The sequence below is a fragment of the Cricetulus griseus genome, chromosome 5 (genome assembly GCF_003668045.3).
Source record: "Cricetulus griseus strain 17A/GY chromosome 5, alternate assembly CriGri-PICRH-1.0, whole genome shotgun sequence".
Classification (NCBI taxonomy): Eukaryota; Metazoa; Chordata; class Mammalia; order Rodentia; family Cricetidae; genus Cricetulus; species Cricetulus griseus.
The window spans coordinates 26,466,222-26,480,578 of record NC_048598.1 but is presented as its reverse complement, the minus strand read 5'-3'; the positions used below and the strand labels follow the sequence as shown (position 1 = coordinate 26,480,578).

The following is a 14,357-nucleotide window of genomic DNA, read 5'->3' as shown; positions in this document are numbered from 1 at the left end:
ATGTCCATCTCTCCAAAGAGCAAGACAGAGACAGACACATAACTAAAAGTTGTGCTCCAGAGCCGTGATAAGTCAAGACCCTGTCCTCAAAAATAAAAATAAAAACACACAATTGACTCTTTCCTACCACAAGATCTAGAAACTAAATGCAGTTGTTAAATATAATTTTACAAGCAGAAACTCAGAAAGCCCCCAATTCTTGCTATAAAACTCATCATTCAACTCAACTAGCTTGAAGTAGAAGTCAATGCCCAAGGGAATAATATTGCTCCTAATTACTTACTGACACCACCAAAATAGATCCATGACTGGGATATGCCACTAAGCCTCATTAACTCTGTTTTATCACCTGAAAACTTGGAGTGGCACTTCATTCCAACAGAGTCTTTGTGATTAATATGAATCTGTGTAATGCATTTGGTACAATAAGTAACACAAAACTTTATAAATATAACCACTATTAGAGAAATCAAAGCATTTTTGCCAGAAGGTATAGAAATTGCCATTAAATCTGGCTGCAGATTTAGTCATTAAAACGAGTAAGGTCAGAAAAATAATTCATAAAGTAGATATCATGTTCAACTCTTCAGCTAAATCTCAAGTAGCAACATTGAACTTGAGTTCCTTAAAAAGCTATTTTCAGTTGTATGGTGTGTATGTTGTTCTTTTTGCTTAGAACGTTTTCAATCCCACCTTCCACTCCCAATTCATGGGCTGATCACCTCCTACTCATCCTTTATAACACTACTTTTTCAGAAAGTCCTTCCTAATCCACTTATCCAGATTAGGGCATCTACTTTATGTTTCTATAGTACTATACTTATCAATGAATCGCTATGAACAGTGTCACTGTCTGATTTCTCCAACTCTGTGAGCTTTGAGGAGTATTTGTACCAGCATTACTCGATCTCTAGAGCTCAAGGCAAGGAGTGAAAGTGGCTCTGTGTTTACTAAATAAAATGGAGGCAGAAAGGTCAGTTAGGTTTGTTAATTATAACCCTGTTCACATTGATACTTAGTTCTACATACAATTCATGCTAACTTATGCCCTGTTCGTTAACATTCTGGTAGGATGAGCTACATCCCCAGCCAATCTCTCTGGGGTAGTAATTGAGAACATCTTTTGAGACACTCTAAACAATAAATAATTTTGAAGTGCAGCAAGTAATTGTTTGATGCTACCAAATCACTGCAAAGTTTTATAAAATACATATTCTCATACTTTCACTGTGTTAGAATCTCAGTCAATGGCTGGCCTTCTCATATCCCAACTAAGAATTAGAATCCATGTAATCAAACAAGCACTATCTGCTATATGCCTACTCTGTTCCTGCTTTCAGAGTTCTTAAGAGACAAGATTTTATTTATATAATCAATTAGGGAAGAAAATAAGACTGTCTACAGTGAAGCGCTGAATTAGCTAGATGAACACAAATTAGGTACTAAATTCAGATTTGAAAGTAGGGCAAAAGCTCAGACTGAAAAAGAAGCTATTTATGAAGACAAGCTATGAATAGATAGGTCCCTAAAGATGAGCAGCCCATAGACCCTTCATATAAACAAAGGGGAAGGTTTTAGATCCTTGTCCTAACGACTTCTAAAATCTTGCAGAAGGACCTAGGGCCGTGATCAGGTAGAAAGTCAGGTCAAGATGCCCAGTCTCCCTGCTCTTAGTGGACAGCAGGAAGAACAGAACAGCCCCATTGTGTCCTTTAAATCAACAGAGGCTTTTAAAAGTGTGAAATTTGACTAGGGATGTATGTAGCTCAGTTGTAGACTACTTAAGTAATACTGGGTTTGATCTCCAGCATCACAAAAATAAAAGTAAATTTTAAAAAGTATGAAGCTCCTCTTAATTGAAATTATGAAAACCTTTTTAAAGTCCATTAAGTAACATCCGAAGATTATACAACTAGGTCATGATATGGAACACGGGCATCTCAACTATGAGACCCTTTGTCTATGCCCCACATACCACAGCATTCCCAGGCAGGGACAGTGCTGCACAAGTTCTCAGAACAGTACAAACCCTTTGGCCTGCCCAAGGAAAATAGCAGGTTTGCTTTAAAGTTATGTGTTGAACTGGAATTGGGGTAGGGACTGGGAGAAAGAACCAGTCTTAAGATAAAATATAGCCATCCTCCTCCCAGAGGCAACTTTTCTAAAATCAAAACTTAACAAAAAGCAATACTCCATCTGTGTGTGTGTGTGGTGGTGGTGGGGGGGGTTCTTTCCTTGTTGGAAGCTTGATAAGGAAGTAGTGACAGACAATGTATAGGTAGGGTACCACTAGAAGACAGAATGCAACACTTCTACTGTAAAGGTTTTTCAGACCGCTAACAGAGCACACTTCTTTCCCAGGGGGCTGGATGGCTACACACAAATGCACAACCTAAAATAAGGGACCCTACAGAATCCATCAGCCACTGACACCACTCCTCCTCTACAACAGCACAAGTAAGAAAACTGCAGATTTTACTCTGGTGCTCCTCTAAGAAAAACTATTACAGTACTTTAATAAAGATGTCTCTGCTATCAATTTGTTTCTCTTCACAGAATACCTCCAAGACTGCCATTATCACCACCTTATTGTTGACAGAAATAACCACAGATTATCAGTGACAGATATGAGATGTCAATGCTCAACCCAAACACACCAGCATGTATGGACATCACCCTTACACTCATGTCTATCATCCATTTATCTGACTAAAAGGTTTTTTTCAGTTTTCAAAAGGAACACAAATAAGATCTGCCCAAAAAATGTGTCAAGTATGTTTGAAATTTTAATTCTTAGGGAGATGACTCTGCAGTTTAAGAACGCTTACTGTTCTGGCAGAGGGACCGGGGTTCTGTTCCCTGCCATCCACATGACAGTTAACAATTGCCTGTAACTCCAGTTGCAGGGGATCCATGTGTGACACTCTTGTCTGGCCTCTGGTAGGCTGACAACCACACATGGTGCAGATATACTCATGCAGGCACACGTACACATAAAAAATTTTAACTGAATTCTTCCCTCATTTTCCAAATAGCTCCCTCTCCCATCTTCATGATCCTAATCTTCAGGTAAGTCATGTTCAAAATCTTGATATTTCACCCTTTGACTCCAGCTACTAAACATCTTAAAATAAGGGAACTGTCCAAAACAACTAAAAACTGACTCCTTGCTACCTAGCCAAAAGAAAAAAATTAAACTCTTGAACCAAAGCAGAGTGTTCACATGAATTCAAAGTTCCTATTGATAAAGCTCCAATCCTGGCTTCATGGCTTCCTGTTCTCCAAAACTGTTCTTACTGAAGCACATGGACCTTCAGAAAGTCACTTAATCCAGCTTTTATTTTACTCAACTATAAAATGGGTATAATAATACTTGCCAGTAAGGCTAACTGAGGTAATGAAAATGAGGATGCTGCTATAAAAATTATGGCACTATAAAAATACAGACATTATCATCATGTCATGATTATGGTAATTTTATTTATACCTGCCTTTAAGAGGAAGTAGCCCACATAAAATCCAAATCAACAAGACTTTAAAGATGAAATAAAAGAAACACAAAACAAATACAAGGGCTTAAAATGAAAAATATACATACCTGCTTCCCCTAGGGCTACTAATTTGGTATGAACACTAGATGACTTGGAAGAAAGCTAAGCCAACTAGACAGATCTATGTCCACAAGACTAACGGGAACTCATTGGTCAGAAGTAAAAGTTCCTCTGGAAGACAGAGCCAGAATCTTTTCTAAAGGTCTATCTTCTGTGTCATACAACTGGACTTATCATGTCTAACTTGTGCTGTTACACCAGTGGTTCACAGCCTTCCTAATGCTGCCACCCTTCAAGACGGTTCATCATGTTGTGGTGACCTCAACCATAAAATTATTTTGTTGCTACTTCATAACTACAATTTTGCTAGTTATGAATGCAAGTATCTGATATGCAGGATATGATCTAAGTCCCCTGTGAAAGGGTAGTTCGACACAAAGGGAGGGGTCTCAACCCCCATGCTGAGAACCACTGTACTAGACTGAAATTCTCAAGAGGGCAGATAACTGCTTTACTATGTGAGCACCTTGATTGCACTTACAGCAATTAAACCGAACACCTCAATTTCTATATACTTGTTTCTATGAATCCAATCTCCCTTGTACATCATGTTACTCAGTCACTCCTCTAAGAGTTTCCCAGTAGAGGACAAACGCCTTTTGGTTCATCACCTAAACCAGCAAAACACTGAATTCACGAGCTCCTCTGCACTGTCCGTCCGTCCGTCCGTCCGTCCTTCCTTCCTTCCTTCCTTCCTTCCTTCCTTCCTTCCTTCCTTCCTTGTCTTCCCATTTCTCTAAATTCCTTCACAGATCTCATAATGCCAACACTCAGGAAAATGAGACAGGAGGACCCAGAAAGAACTCAAGCAAACCTGGGTTACACTGGGTGTCCCAGCCTGTCTTAAGTTACACAGTGAGACTTTGTTTTCAAGGAAAAAAAAAAGAAAAGTCTCATCTACATGAAGTCTCCTCTGGCTGACATCAATAAGTGTGGAGAGGGGAGTGGGGAAAGTGTTACAATGCCCCAAAATCAAGGGTAGGAGGACACAGCATAGCTCAGAGGTAAAACAAAGCTACCATGCAGTGTGGGCCCTGCTCAGATTTCTAGCACCAAAGTCAGCAATCTATGTTCTTACATGTTCAGTTTACATGTGTACCATGAGGCCAGAGATCAACATGAACTGTCTTCGGAAGTGGCTCTCTTTATTTTTTGAGGTTGTCCTGGAGCTCATCCACTTCCTGAATATCAGGTTTCAGGAATCCCCACCTCTCCCCCAAACCCACCCAGAGCTGGAAGTAGGGATCAAACACCTTACTAGTTGAGCCATCTCCCCAGCCCTTGCTAGTCAACACCTGAGTGACTGGTAAGCAAGTCACTAAAAACTGAGGAAGATTTTCTCACAGGGAAGCAAAAGCTTTTTGGCACAGATTCCATCTAAATTACCTTCTGGCTATAACAGTCTAGGATGTTTTGATTAATTCAAACAAACACACCCTGATTTCTTTTCCTGATCTTCATTATGTTGGATATTTTAATATGTAATTATATACATTGTTTGAAATTTTCCTGGCTTATGTAAGCATACCAACCCTACTATAACATTCTTATACTTCCTTGTTGTCCACAGAAAGAATGGAATAAGATCAGGTACACAGCAGATATATTTTTATAAGCTAAGAAATGTTAATTATGTTTAAAGATTGACTATAATATCTTGCTGCAGTATAAATCAGCAAAAGCATTTTCTCATTAGCCAAACCATTAACATGTACAAAACCAAGGAAAAAAACCTAGATTAGTCTCTTTAAAAGTATATTCCTGGGGCTGGAGAGATGGCTCAGTGGGTAAGAGCCCTGACTGTTCTTCCAGAGGTCCTGAGTTCAATTCCCGGCAACCACATGGTGGCTCACAACCACCTTGAATGAGATCTGGTGCCCTCTGCTGGCATGCGGGCAGAAGACTGTATACTAAATAAATAATAAAAAAAACTTTACAAAAAAAGTATATTCCCTTAATGCTACCATAAATACTCCACTGCTTAAGATGACATATTAAAACACAAGTATTATATACGCACAGAATGTTTACTTCCCAATCATTTCTGTTAACACTTTCTAATGTAAACAAAAAGCTCACAAGGAGAAAAATAATCTAATATTTATTATTGTACTCACTTAATTTCAACCATATAATTCTAACATAAAAACCAAGTTTACAAAGAATTATTAAATAAATCATATAGCAAATTAAACTATACTTATAACATTCTTTCAGTATTATCATCTAAGCAAAATGACAAGCACTCACAGCTTAGTTTTGTGCTTTTTAGCTTTTTAAAAAAATTATAATGCATCCTCTCTAAGTAAATATCCAGTTTTCTAGACAGCATTTCAAAGGAGAATCTTATAAATCTAGGAATTTGTTAAATTTTCTTTTGCTCAATTACTAGTTTCATAAAATTTTCTCAACAATGAACACTTCAGAAGAGTGACATTAAAAAAAGGAAATGTTAAATAAGTTGTAATAGTCACTAAGTATATAAAGACATCCTATCAATGCTCATAACTTAACAACTAATAGTAAAGACACATGACGTTCTGTAAACAATATGCATGGCCTGCAACAAGTTTCTTCAAGTCAAAGGGTTCGGAAACTCAAAGCACTTCTCACACTTGAAATTCTAAATACACTGTACATGGAACAGTATGTCAGACAAGGGCCCCCACCTGTGCTACTCTTATTGTCACTGCTATTACTACTGCAAGAATTTATATGAAGAGCTCACTGTCAGTTTAGCACAGAAATTTGTAAATGTAAAATAAAACTGCATTTATTTTAAATTCTGCTCAATTGTCCTGATTCAAAAAATGTCATGTCAATAATATGCATTTTTAAAGATGCATTAAAAAGTTGCTATTCTCAATGAATCGTAATTATTACTTCTTTTAACCACTCAAAAAAAAAAAAAAACCATTTAGATGGTATGATGGAAAAAAAAATTTAATACTGACCCAAAGAGTTTTCTTATAAAAGGGAAGTGAAGTTACCTCACAGGAGGCTGAGGCATTTAAGTGGAGAGTTTAAGGCCAGCATAGACTATATAACAAATCCCAATCAAAAAAATAAAAACAAAATCACCAAGGGGGCAGAGATTAATTCCGGAAGAATACAGAAATTGAAATAAGGGAGTTATGTCCCTGGGCCAAACCGAAACTTTCACTCTAATGCCTAATGTTTGAGTACTATGGCAAAATAAATAATATGTTCGCTCAGACATTCAACGATTAGGGGAGCATGGGTGACCAAAACCGGATATTTTTAATCTGTAACTTGCTCTAGTTTCAAATGGTTCCAAATGAAATCACTTCCATTAGGAAAAATACATAATTACCATTCACCAAAATTATGTTATTGAATCAATATTGATGTTAAAAAGCAAAGAGATGGCAGTCCTGCATCATTATTTTTAGTAGCTGAAAATAAGACTAAAATAAAAAGATTAGGCTATGGTTGTTAACACTTAAAAAATATATAATAAGGAAATTGCCACTACATAATACCAGTCTTCTCAATACAAAGGAAACAGTCTTAATTTAAGCCTACACAGTTACACTCATCAAGATCAAGCAATACAATTCAAACATTTCATTTATAAATGAAAAACACTTCCAGTTCTGTCATTTTAGAGCACTTGCCTGTGATATTCACATATCTTTGGTAACCTGGTAAAGGCAGTTTTTGGCATTCTGAGCCCTAAATTTATCCCAAAATCTACTTATCAGTTTGAATGATGTACTAACAATTAGTTCAACCTAGAGCAATGAAACAAATTGTTTCTTTGGCTACATAGTACCTATTAATGCAGAGAATAACAGATTTAAAATATTACACCATTACAATTGAATAATTGCCATTTGTGTTTTCCTTTATTAATGGCATTGTTTTTAATGCCAAAATGAAAAGAAATCAAGTGAACTGGAGGAGAGAGGTTAAAAGTTACTGTTACAGCAAAGAAAGACTCTACTAGGGCAGAGCAGTGGTGGCACACACCTTTAGTCCTAGCACTCAGGAGGCAGAGGCAGGCAGATCTCTGAGTTCAAGGCCAGCTTGGTCTCCAGATGGGAGTTTCAGGACAGGCCCCATACCCTGTCTCAAACACCCCCCCCCAAAAAAAAACACAAGTCCTTCAGAAAATGAAGAACATTTATTTGGTCAGCAGTCAAAGATGTCAGAGACCTTAATTCAAAATTACAATAGGTGGGGCAAATTACAAAAGTGGCAACAGATTTTCTAGAACCTTATATGGGAAGTTGCCTGACAATCGAAAAGGAGACAGGCAGGTTAGAGGCTTTGAGGGCATCAAAGGGATCTAGACATCCCACTAAGCCGACCTCACTATCAGTGGCAAGAGTAAAACAGTCTTTCTAATCACATTCCCCAAAACTTTACTATCTCCATAAGATAACCATTAACAAATTTAAGAAATGCTTAAGAAAATTAAGTAATGTCAAAAACTATATATAGAAATCACTACTTTGAAACGGAATTTTAAAAATGCCATTCAAAATAAAATGTACAAACGTGCACAGACAAATCCAAAAAGAATTCTAGATTCTTTTTAAGCTACTTCAAAACACTTAAGTGTTTTACCTTATTTTAAACACTATACTTTTAACATAAAAGAATACAGTGCCCTCATTTTCAGTCATTAAAATAGGCTCCAAAGCAAATGGTCATTCCACAGGCCTGGGCCATACTGTGATTAAGAAGTAGTTTCTTATAAGATAAAGCTTAGAAAGAGCAACTAAACAAACAAAAACATAAAATAAGCAGGTATATGTATCACTTCTACAAGTAATCTTATTTTAGGTCTATCATCTCCATCTGAAAATATGAGGAAATGACTCTTTACTATAGCAAGGACGGCCAAGTAAAATAAAAGGCCAGTTCACAAAACCCACCTTTTCTGTATGACAAAAACTGTAACAGTGATCTTTGTTTGTAAAATGTAATGGGCATTTTATCATTTTGGATAAAATACCTACAGCCCCAGCAGTGGTTAAACTGCAGCTATAAAGGAAATTGTCCAGAGATAAATGGTTTCCCTATGAGAAGGCTCCATTGCTATACTTCACCTCAGGACAATAAATCACATTAACTGCACCTTGTCCTCTCTCCAATGACATCATCAGTCTGACCACATCTTGGGAACTGGGTGCAAAAACATATGCTATTTAAGGCATGAAATCATTACTGCTTTTTGTCCATCTACCTTCATGCTTCAGCTCTCTGAAGTGGTTATTCACCTGGGCATTCTCAGAAAAGCTCCCCCCCCCACTTCATTCAGGGCTTACCTACTGGATGTGAAAGGGGAAAATGGTGAGACCTAGTTATTTTAAATGAATTTGCACTGAGTCCCCTAACTCTGAAATGCTGTTACAAGTTAAACTGAAGTGGCTTAACACCAACAGGACTCCTCGTATACTTGCCCTAGAAAGCAACACCTTTTAAAAACAAAACACTTACAGGACAGACCAGAAATCAAAATGATTGTTTTCTCTCAACAATAAAACTTAATTGGTTTTCACAGGCCAATTGTCTTAAGTCTAGATAAAACAAAATCAATTCTGACACCTTAAAGCAAGGGGTGGGCATGCTGAGTAAGTTCCAAGATCAGGGTAGACACAATGCCTGTGTTTATCTTCTATTTTCACTCATTTAACCATGACACCAACACTCACAGAAAACATAACCCCATTTCTGTTTTCGGTGCTGCTCCGATTAAAATAAGCAGGTTTGTGTCAGTGGTAGCACAGCATGAGCGTCAGTGCAGTAACTGGAAAAGCAGAAACAACCCAAGTGTTGTCAACTGGACTTTCTAAACTACCTAGCTGCTCCTCAGCTCCTGGAAGGAAAAATCTACGGGTTTTACAAATACTACAAATCTTTACAAAGCCCGAATGAGTTTAACTTGGGGAGAAGGAGACTATGCCCACAACAAAGTTCTCTATTTGTACTAAGCCAGTAGCCCTCATAAGCCTCTGAAAATTGGAAATAAGGTCCTCGTTACTGCAAACTGCAAGAGAAACTCCTTTTAGGCGAAAACAAGCCACTACAGAGCTGATGCTCAGCTCGAGCTGTTTTTAATGCTGGAAGGTCCCAAGAGGATGTGTTCTGCCCGCGGAGGAGGGGACTCAAGTGGCAGTTGGTGGGGGAGTCATTTTGGTTATTAGTAAATAAATCAAGCAGCAGAGAACAAGGCCTAGGCAGCTACTGGGGCAGTCCAGGCCTAGTTCTCTCCTTGTCTTCCTAGCACAGACTGGGTTTGATCTCAGAGCCTTGTGGATTGCCAAGGAGGAGGAGAAAAAAAAAAAGAGAGAGAATCATATCGAACCACAAAAGCACATGGGGCGAATGTAAAATATAAACACGGCGTTGGGCTGTGAGTGGCTGTTATTAAAGGTCTGAATTACTAAACATGAGAGGCGGGGAAAGCCAGGCGGCCATTTCAAGAATATAAACCTCCCTGAATTAGACATTATTCAAATGAGAAGCAAGTAGAGGACCCAGCACGCAGCGAGAAGGCACCACCACACTCAGGAGGGGAGGGGAATCTCCGTGTCTGGCCACCACCCCCGCTCCCCGCAGGACAGAAGAAATCTAGAATATGATCAACTTGTCCGGCCAGCCCTTTGAGGGCAGGAGGGCAACCCTTTACGGTCGAGTTCTCGGGTGGTCTCCAGGAGCTCCCGGGCCTCGGAGCGAGAGGGTCCCCAATGCCACCCTCGCGTGGGGAGGGTGGGGGCGTGCGCGGAGGAGCGACCAAAGCCAGACTGTCCCGCAACCCCACAACAGCGGGGTTTCTCCAGACACGCGGGGCCCTCTGGGTGCGGGCCCGGGACACACGGACGACCGAAGCCATTTCCACGGGGGGGGGGGAACTTCCCCGAGGGCTCCTCCCACCCAGCCCAGCCTCCGAAGGGACCGAAGGACCCCGGAGCGGACTCCGAGCCCGAAGGCCACGTCCCGGGGCCCATGCCACGCAGCCCCTGATCACGGACGCGGAGCCGCTGGGGTCAGGCCGCCGCCCGGGGCACCGGCAGGGCGCGGCCGAGGGGCCCGGGCCGTGACCCCCGGGCTCGGCCCCACGAGGACCCCCGCGCGGCCGCGGCAGAGCGCCACCCCCGATGCTCCCCGCGGCGGAGCAGCGTCCCCCGGACCGAGCCCGCGCCGGCTCCCAATCCTGGGGCGCCGCCGCGGGTGTCCGGCCGCCGGGGTCCGCTCCGGCCTCGCCGCCCACCGGCATTGTGCTCGCCGCCACCTCTGGCCCCTCCACGCCCCCCCTGCCCGCCCGCCCGCCCGATCGCCCGTCCGGGTCTCCCGCCCGCGCCCCGCCGCGCCCCGCCAGCCCAGCAGCTATGAATATGTAAAATGTCTTTATTGTCCTCTCCCGGTGTCCCGGCCCCGCCGCCCGCCGCGGACCCGCTCCGATTCGGGCACCGGGCGAGAGGGGCGGCCGCTCCGGCGGCGGCGGCGGAGGAGGAGGAGGAGGAGGGCCGGTGCCGGCGGGCGGGCGGGCGGGCCGGTGCGGCGGCGGGGTGGGCCGGGGGCAGGAGGAGCGTGGCGCTTTCACAGCCCCCTTTGCCCCGGGTCTTCTTCCCCCTCCGCCCGGCCGCCCCGAGCTCCTTTCCCCCTCCGCTGGGCGCCCGGAGGGGTCCGTGTTCCCCGGCCCCCCATCTCCTCGCCGTTAATTATAATAATCCTGAGTACTAATAAATTATGCTAAGTCGCGGGGGGGGCAGCGGGAGCCGGGGTTGAGTATGAATATGAATATGTAAAATGCTGTAATGATTACCTGCTGCTGCTGCCGCCGCGGCTGAACTCTCATCTTGACTCGCTGCTCCTCCGTCCGCCATTTTGAATATTTTAACCAAAATCGCCCGGTCGATAAACCCTCCCTCGCTCCCGCTCCCCTCCCCCTCCCGCCCCGACCGCCTCCTCCTCCTCCCTCCTCCTCTCCGCACCCTCCCGTTCCTTCCTCTCCCGAGGCGCGCGCCAGGGGGCGCACGAGGCCGGCGCTGCCCTCCGCCGGCCCCCTCGGAAGAGCTCCACCCCCCCCCGCGCGCCCCTGTGCGCACGCGCGCTCAGGCTGCCAGGCCCCCTCCGGCAGCTCCGGTGCCCGCGACCTGCCAGTCATGCCTTGCCTCCGTAGGCTACGCGCACGCGCAGTTTCCCTCCCCCGTCCGTCCGTCCCCCTCCTCCCCCGCGCCTGGGAGGAGCAAGGCGCATGCGCTCCCCTCCACCCTCGTCCCCGAGTGCAGCTTCACCTCCGAGTGTAGTCTGTCAAGTGCTCGTGTCGTGTGTCTTCCGATAAATGCTCCCATCCTCCGCGTTATCCCCTTCCCGGATCAGTTCGGGGTCCCCATGGCGGGAGCGTAGAAGGGCAGCGTGCACGGCGGCTAACAGCGAGGACGACGAGGACCGAGGGAGCGCTCCACAGCCCCGCGCCCCCGGCGCTCGCTCACTCTCTCGCTCGCTCGCTCGGCACTTTCTTAAATCTTCCCTCGCAGTTGGCTCGGACAATGGAGGGGCCGCTCCCCTCCGAGGTAATTTCCGGCCCTGCGGGCAGGTGGGGGCGGAAACGCCCTCGGCGGGCCGCGGGCACGAGGCACCTGCTGGGCCACGCGCGGCCGTCCCGCTTTCAATTTGAATCCGAACTAATCCCCGCCCCGCGGCTCCGCCGGTGCTGCAGATTCGACCCCGGCCGGCGCGCGGGGCGGGTCCTGGCGGCGCTAATTAGCCGGTGAAGCTTCTGCTCCACTTGTTGCGGGCGCCGGGCGAAGCCTGCGGGAGCCGCCGTCCGGATCGCCGCCCCCTCCCCAGCCGCCTTCCCCTGCCCTTCGGCCCGGACCCCCTGGCGCGCGCCCACCCGGGCGAAACAAACGGGTTCCATCTGCGCCCAGGACCTCGCTTTTGGAGCACCTTTTAAAGGCTCCTTGTAAACTGACCTGATTAAAAATGTGGACGCCGGCGGGAGCGCCGCCGTGTATTCGCTTGGCTGTGTAGCTCAGTAAATGAAATAGGGGAGCAGTTTCCTCTTGTATTCCTTCGGATTTGGCCAACATATGGCCGAGAGAGTTCTCTTTCCTGCTGAAGAGTTTCCTGGATGAAGACCCAAATCTATTTTACTGATTTTTAACGAGTCCCACTTTTCCTAAGGTTTTTCCTTTTTTTTTTTTTTGTAGTTCGTGATCCGAGAATAAATAAATAAGTACATCCTAGGCTGTCCTTAGGAGAGATACTATCAAAGTTTCAACTGGATAAAATTGCAGGTTCGCCCCCAAAACAAACAAAACAGATCCCTGCCTGAAAGCAATTATTTTAACGGCTAAAGATTTAATTGTGAATCTGAGCTTGCTTGTTGAATTCCTTACACTGCACAAGTACAGTAAAAGCTATTGTCAGTTACAGCTAGCGATTTGGGGGGAGATTGATTTATTCGTGGTAATTAAGCCTTAGGGTGTGCACATGACTGCTTAAACCAAATAATTGGACCATCCTATAATTATTTTAAAATACGCAAACCAACACAGTAAAGGAAATGCAAATTTTAACCATGTTACAATGAGTCTTTGGAGATGCGGCACAAATTCACCCCTGTTGCTATAGAGGAAGTCTCAATATAGTTTAAATGTATTCCTTGTGGCGGGCACAAATTTTAAGTCATTACCACTAACCTATTTTCTTCCTATTTACTCCTAGTTTGTTCTTTGGTTCGAAAAGTAAATGCTTATGACCTTCATCAAGTCATTGAAGCTAGTGTTTGTGCTATTCATTCTGCACGCTTTCATTTCCATAAAAGGAAGTTTTGTGAGAAGAACTAGTTAAAGAAGAATAATTTTGTGAGGAGAAGAAAAAGTTTTAAATAATCTGTATCAATCTTTTCTTTTCCATAATGGTAGTATTTATGTTTACAGCTGGGTCCCCAATGCCTAACACAACTCTTGGGTTTAGTAGATGCTCATAATTGAATGCTTATTGAATTTTAAAGGAAATAAAATTATATAGGGTTTTTAAACTGATGAAATATTTTTTTAAAGTATTAATACCTATGCCCTACCATTTTCTTTACTAGTTGCTAAGTATAAGGAAATATCTAAGATAGTATTTTGGGGTTCAGCAAACTTAGGTATCTTTTTTTCTTTTTTAATCTGTGTGGACCTCGGAAGGTATGAACCCTATTATCTCAATTTTTCAGGATAGCAGAAGTAACACATAAAGATTGTCCAGCATCACACCGCTCATAAATGATGCAACTGAAATTTGTTTTGTTTTGTTTTTGTTTTTTGAGACAGGGTTTCTCTGTGGCTTTGGAGGCTGTCCTGGAACTAGCTCCTGTAGACCAGGCTCTCTCGAACTCACAGAGATCCACCCGCCTCTGCTTCCCGAGGGCTGGGATCAAAGGCGTGTGCCACCACCGCCCGGCACAACTGAAATTAAAACATAGGCAAGGAACCATCTTAGCCATTCTTCTATGTCATCCTCTGTGGATCAGGTCATGTCTTTAAGGTTTATACATTTCAATGTGGGGGACTGAATATATTAACAAATAATGTTCTGAATTGTGATATGGTCATATAACTAAATTTCATGTATTGACTCATAAGAAATTATTAATGAATGGGATTTTGTGGCATTTCTTAAATGAAGCAAATATATTCTTTTTCCTTTCTTGCATCCTAAAGTACATGTATGAGGACCAAAATTCCTTCATTCTTGGGCTATGAAGTGCCATTGTTCTCA

General features: G+C 43.4%; 1 protein-coding gene across 11 annotated transcripts in view; it reads right to left on the bottom strand.

Annotated features, from left to right (window-relative positions):
- Pou2f1 (POU class 2 homeobox 1) overlaps nucleotides 1–12,137 on the bottom strand; it is a 136,841-nt gene extending 124,704 nt beyond the window's left edge. For 4 of the 11 annotated variants that reach the window (XM_035444896.1, XM_035444897.1, XM_027417122.2 and 1 more), the window contains exon 1: nucleotides 11,882–12,137. Coding sequence is in view for 2 of the 11 variants with exons in the window: in XM_027417116.2 (XP_027272917.1) it covers nucleotides 11,410–11,470 (61 nt within the window). In the remaining 9 variants the exon portion in view is untranslated. Of the gene's footprint in view, nucleotides 1–11,409; nucleotides 11,482–11,881 lie in introns of those variants that run through there. The other 7 variants (XR_003485644.2, XR_003485645.2, XM_027417116.2 and 4 more) reach the window with 5 other exon arrangements.
- Nucleotides 12,138–14,357: the final 2,220 nt, after the last annotated feature.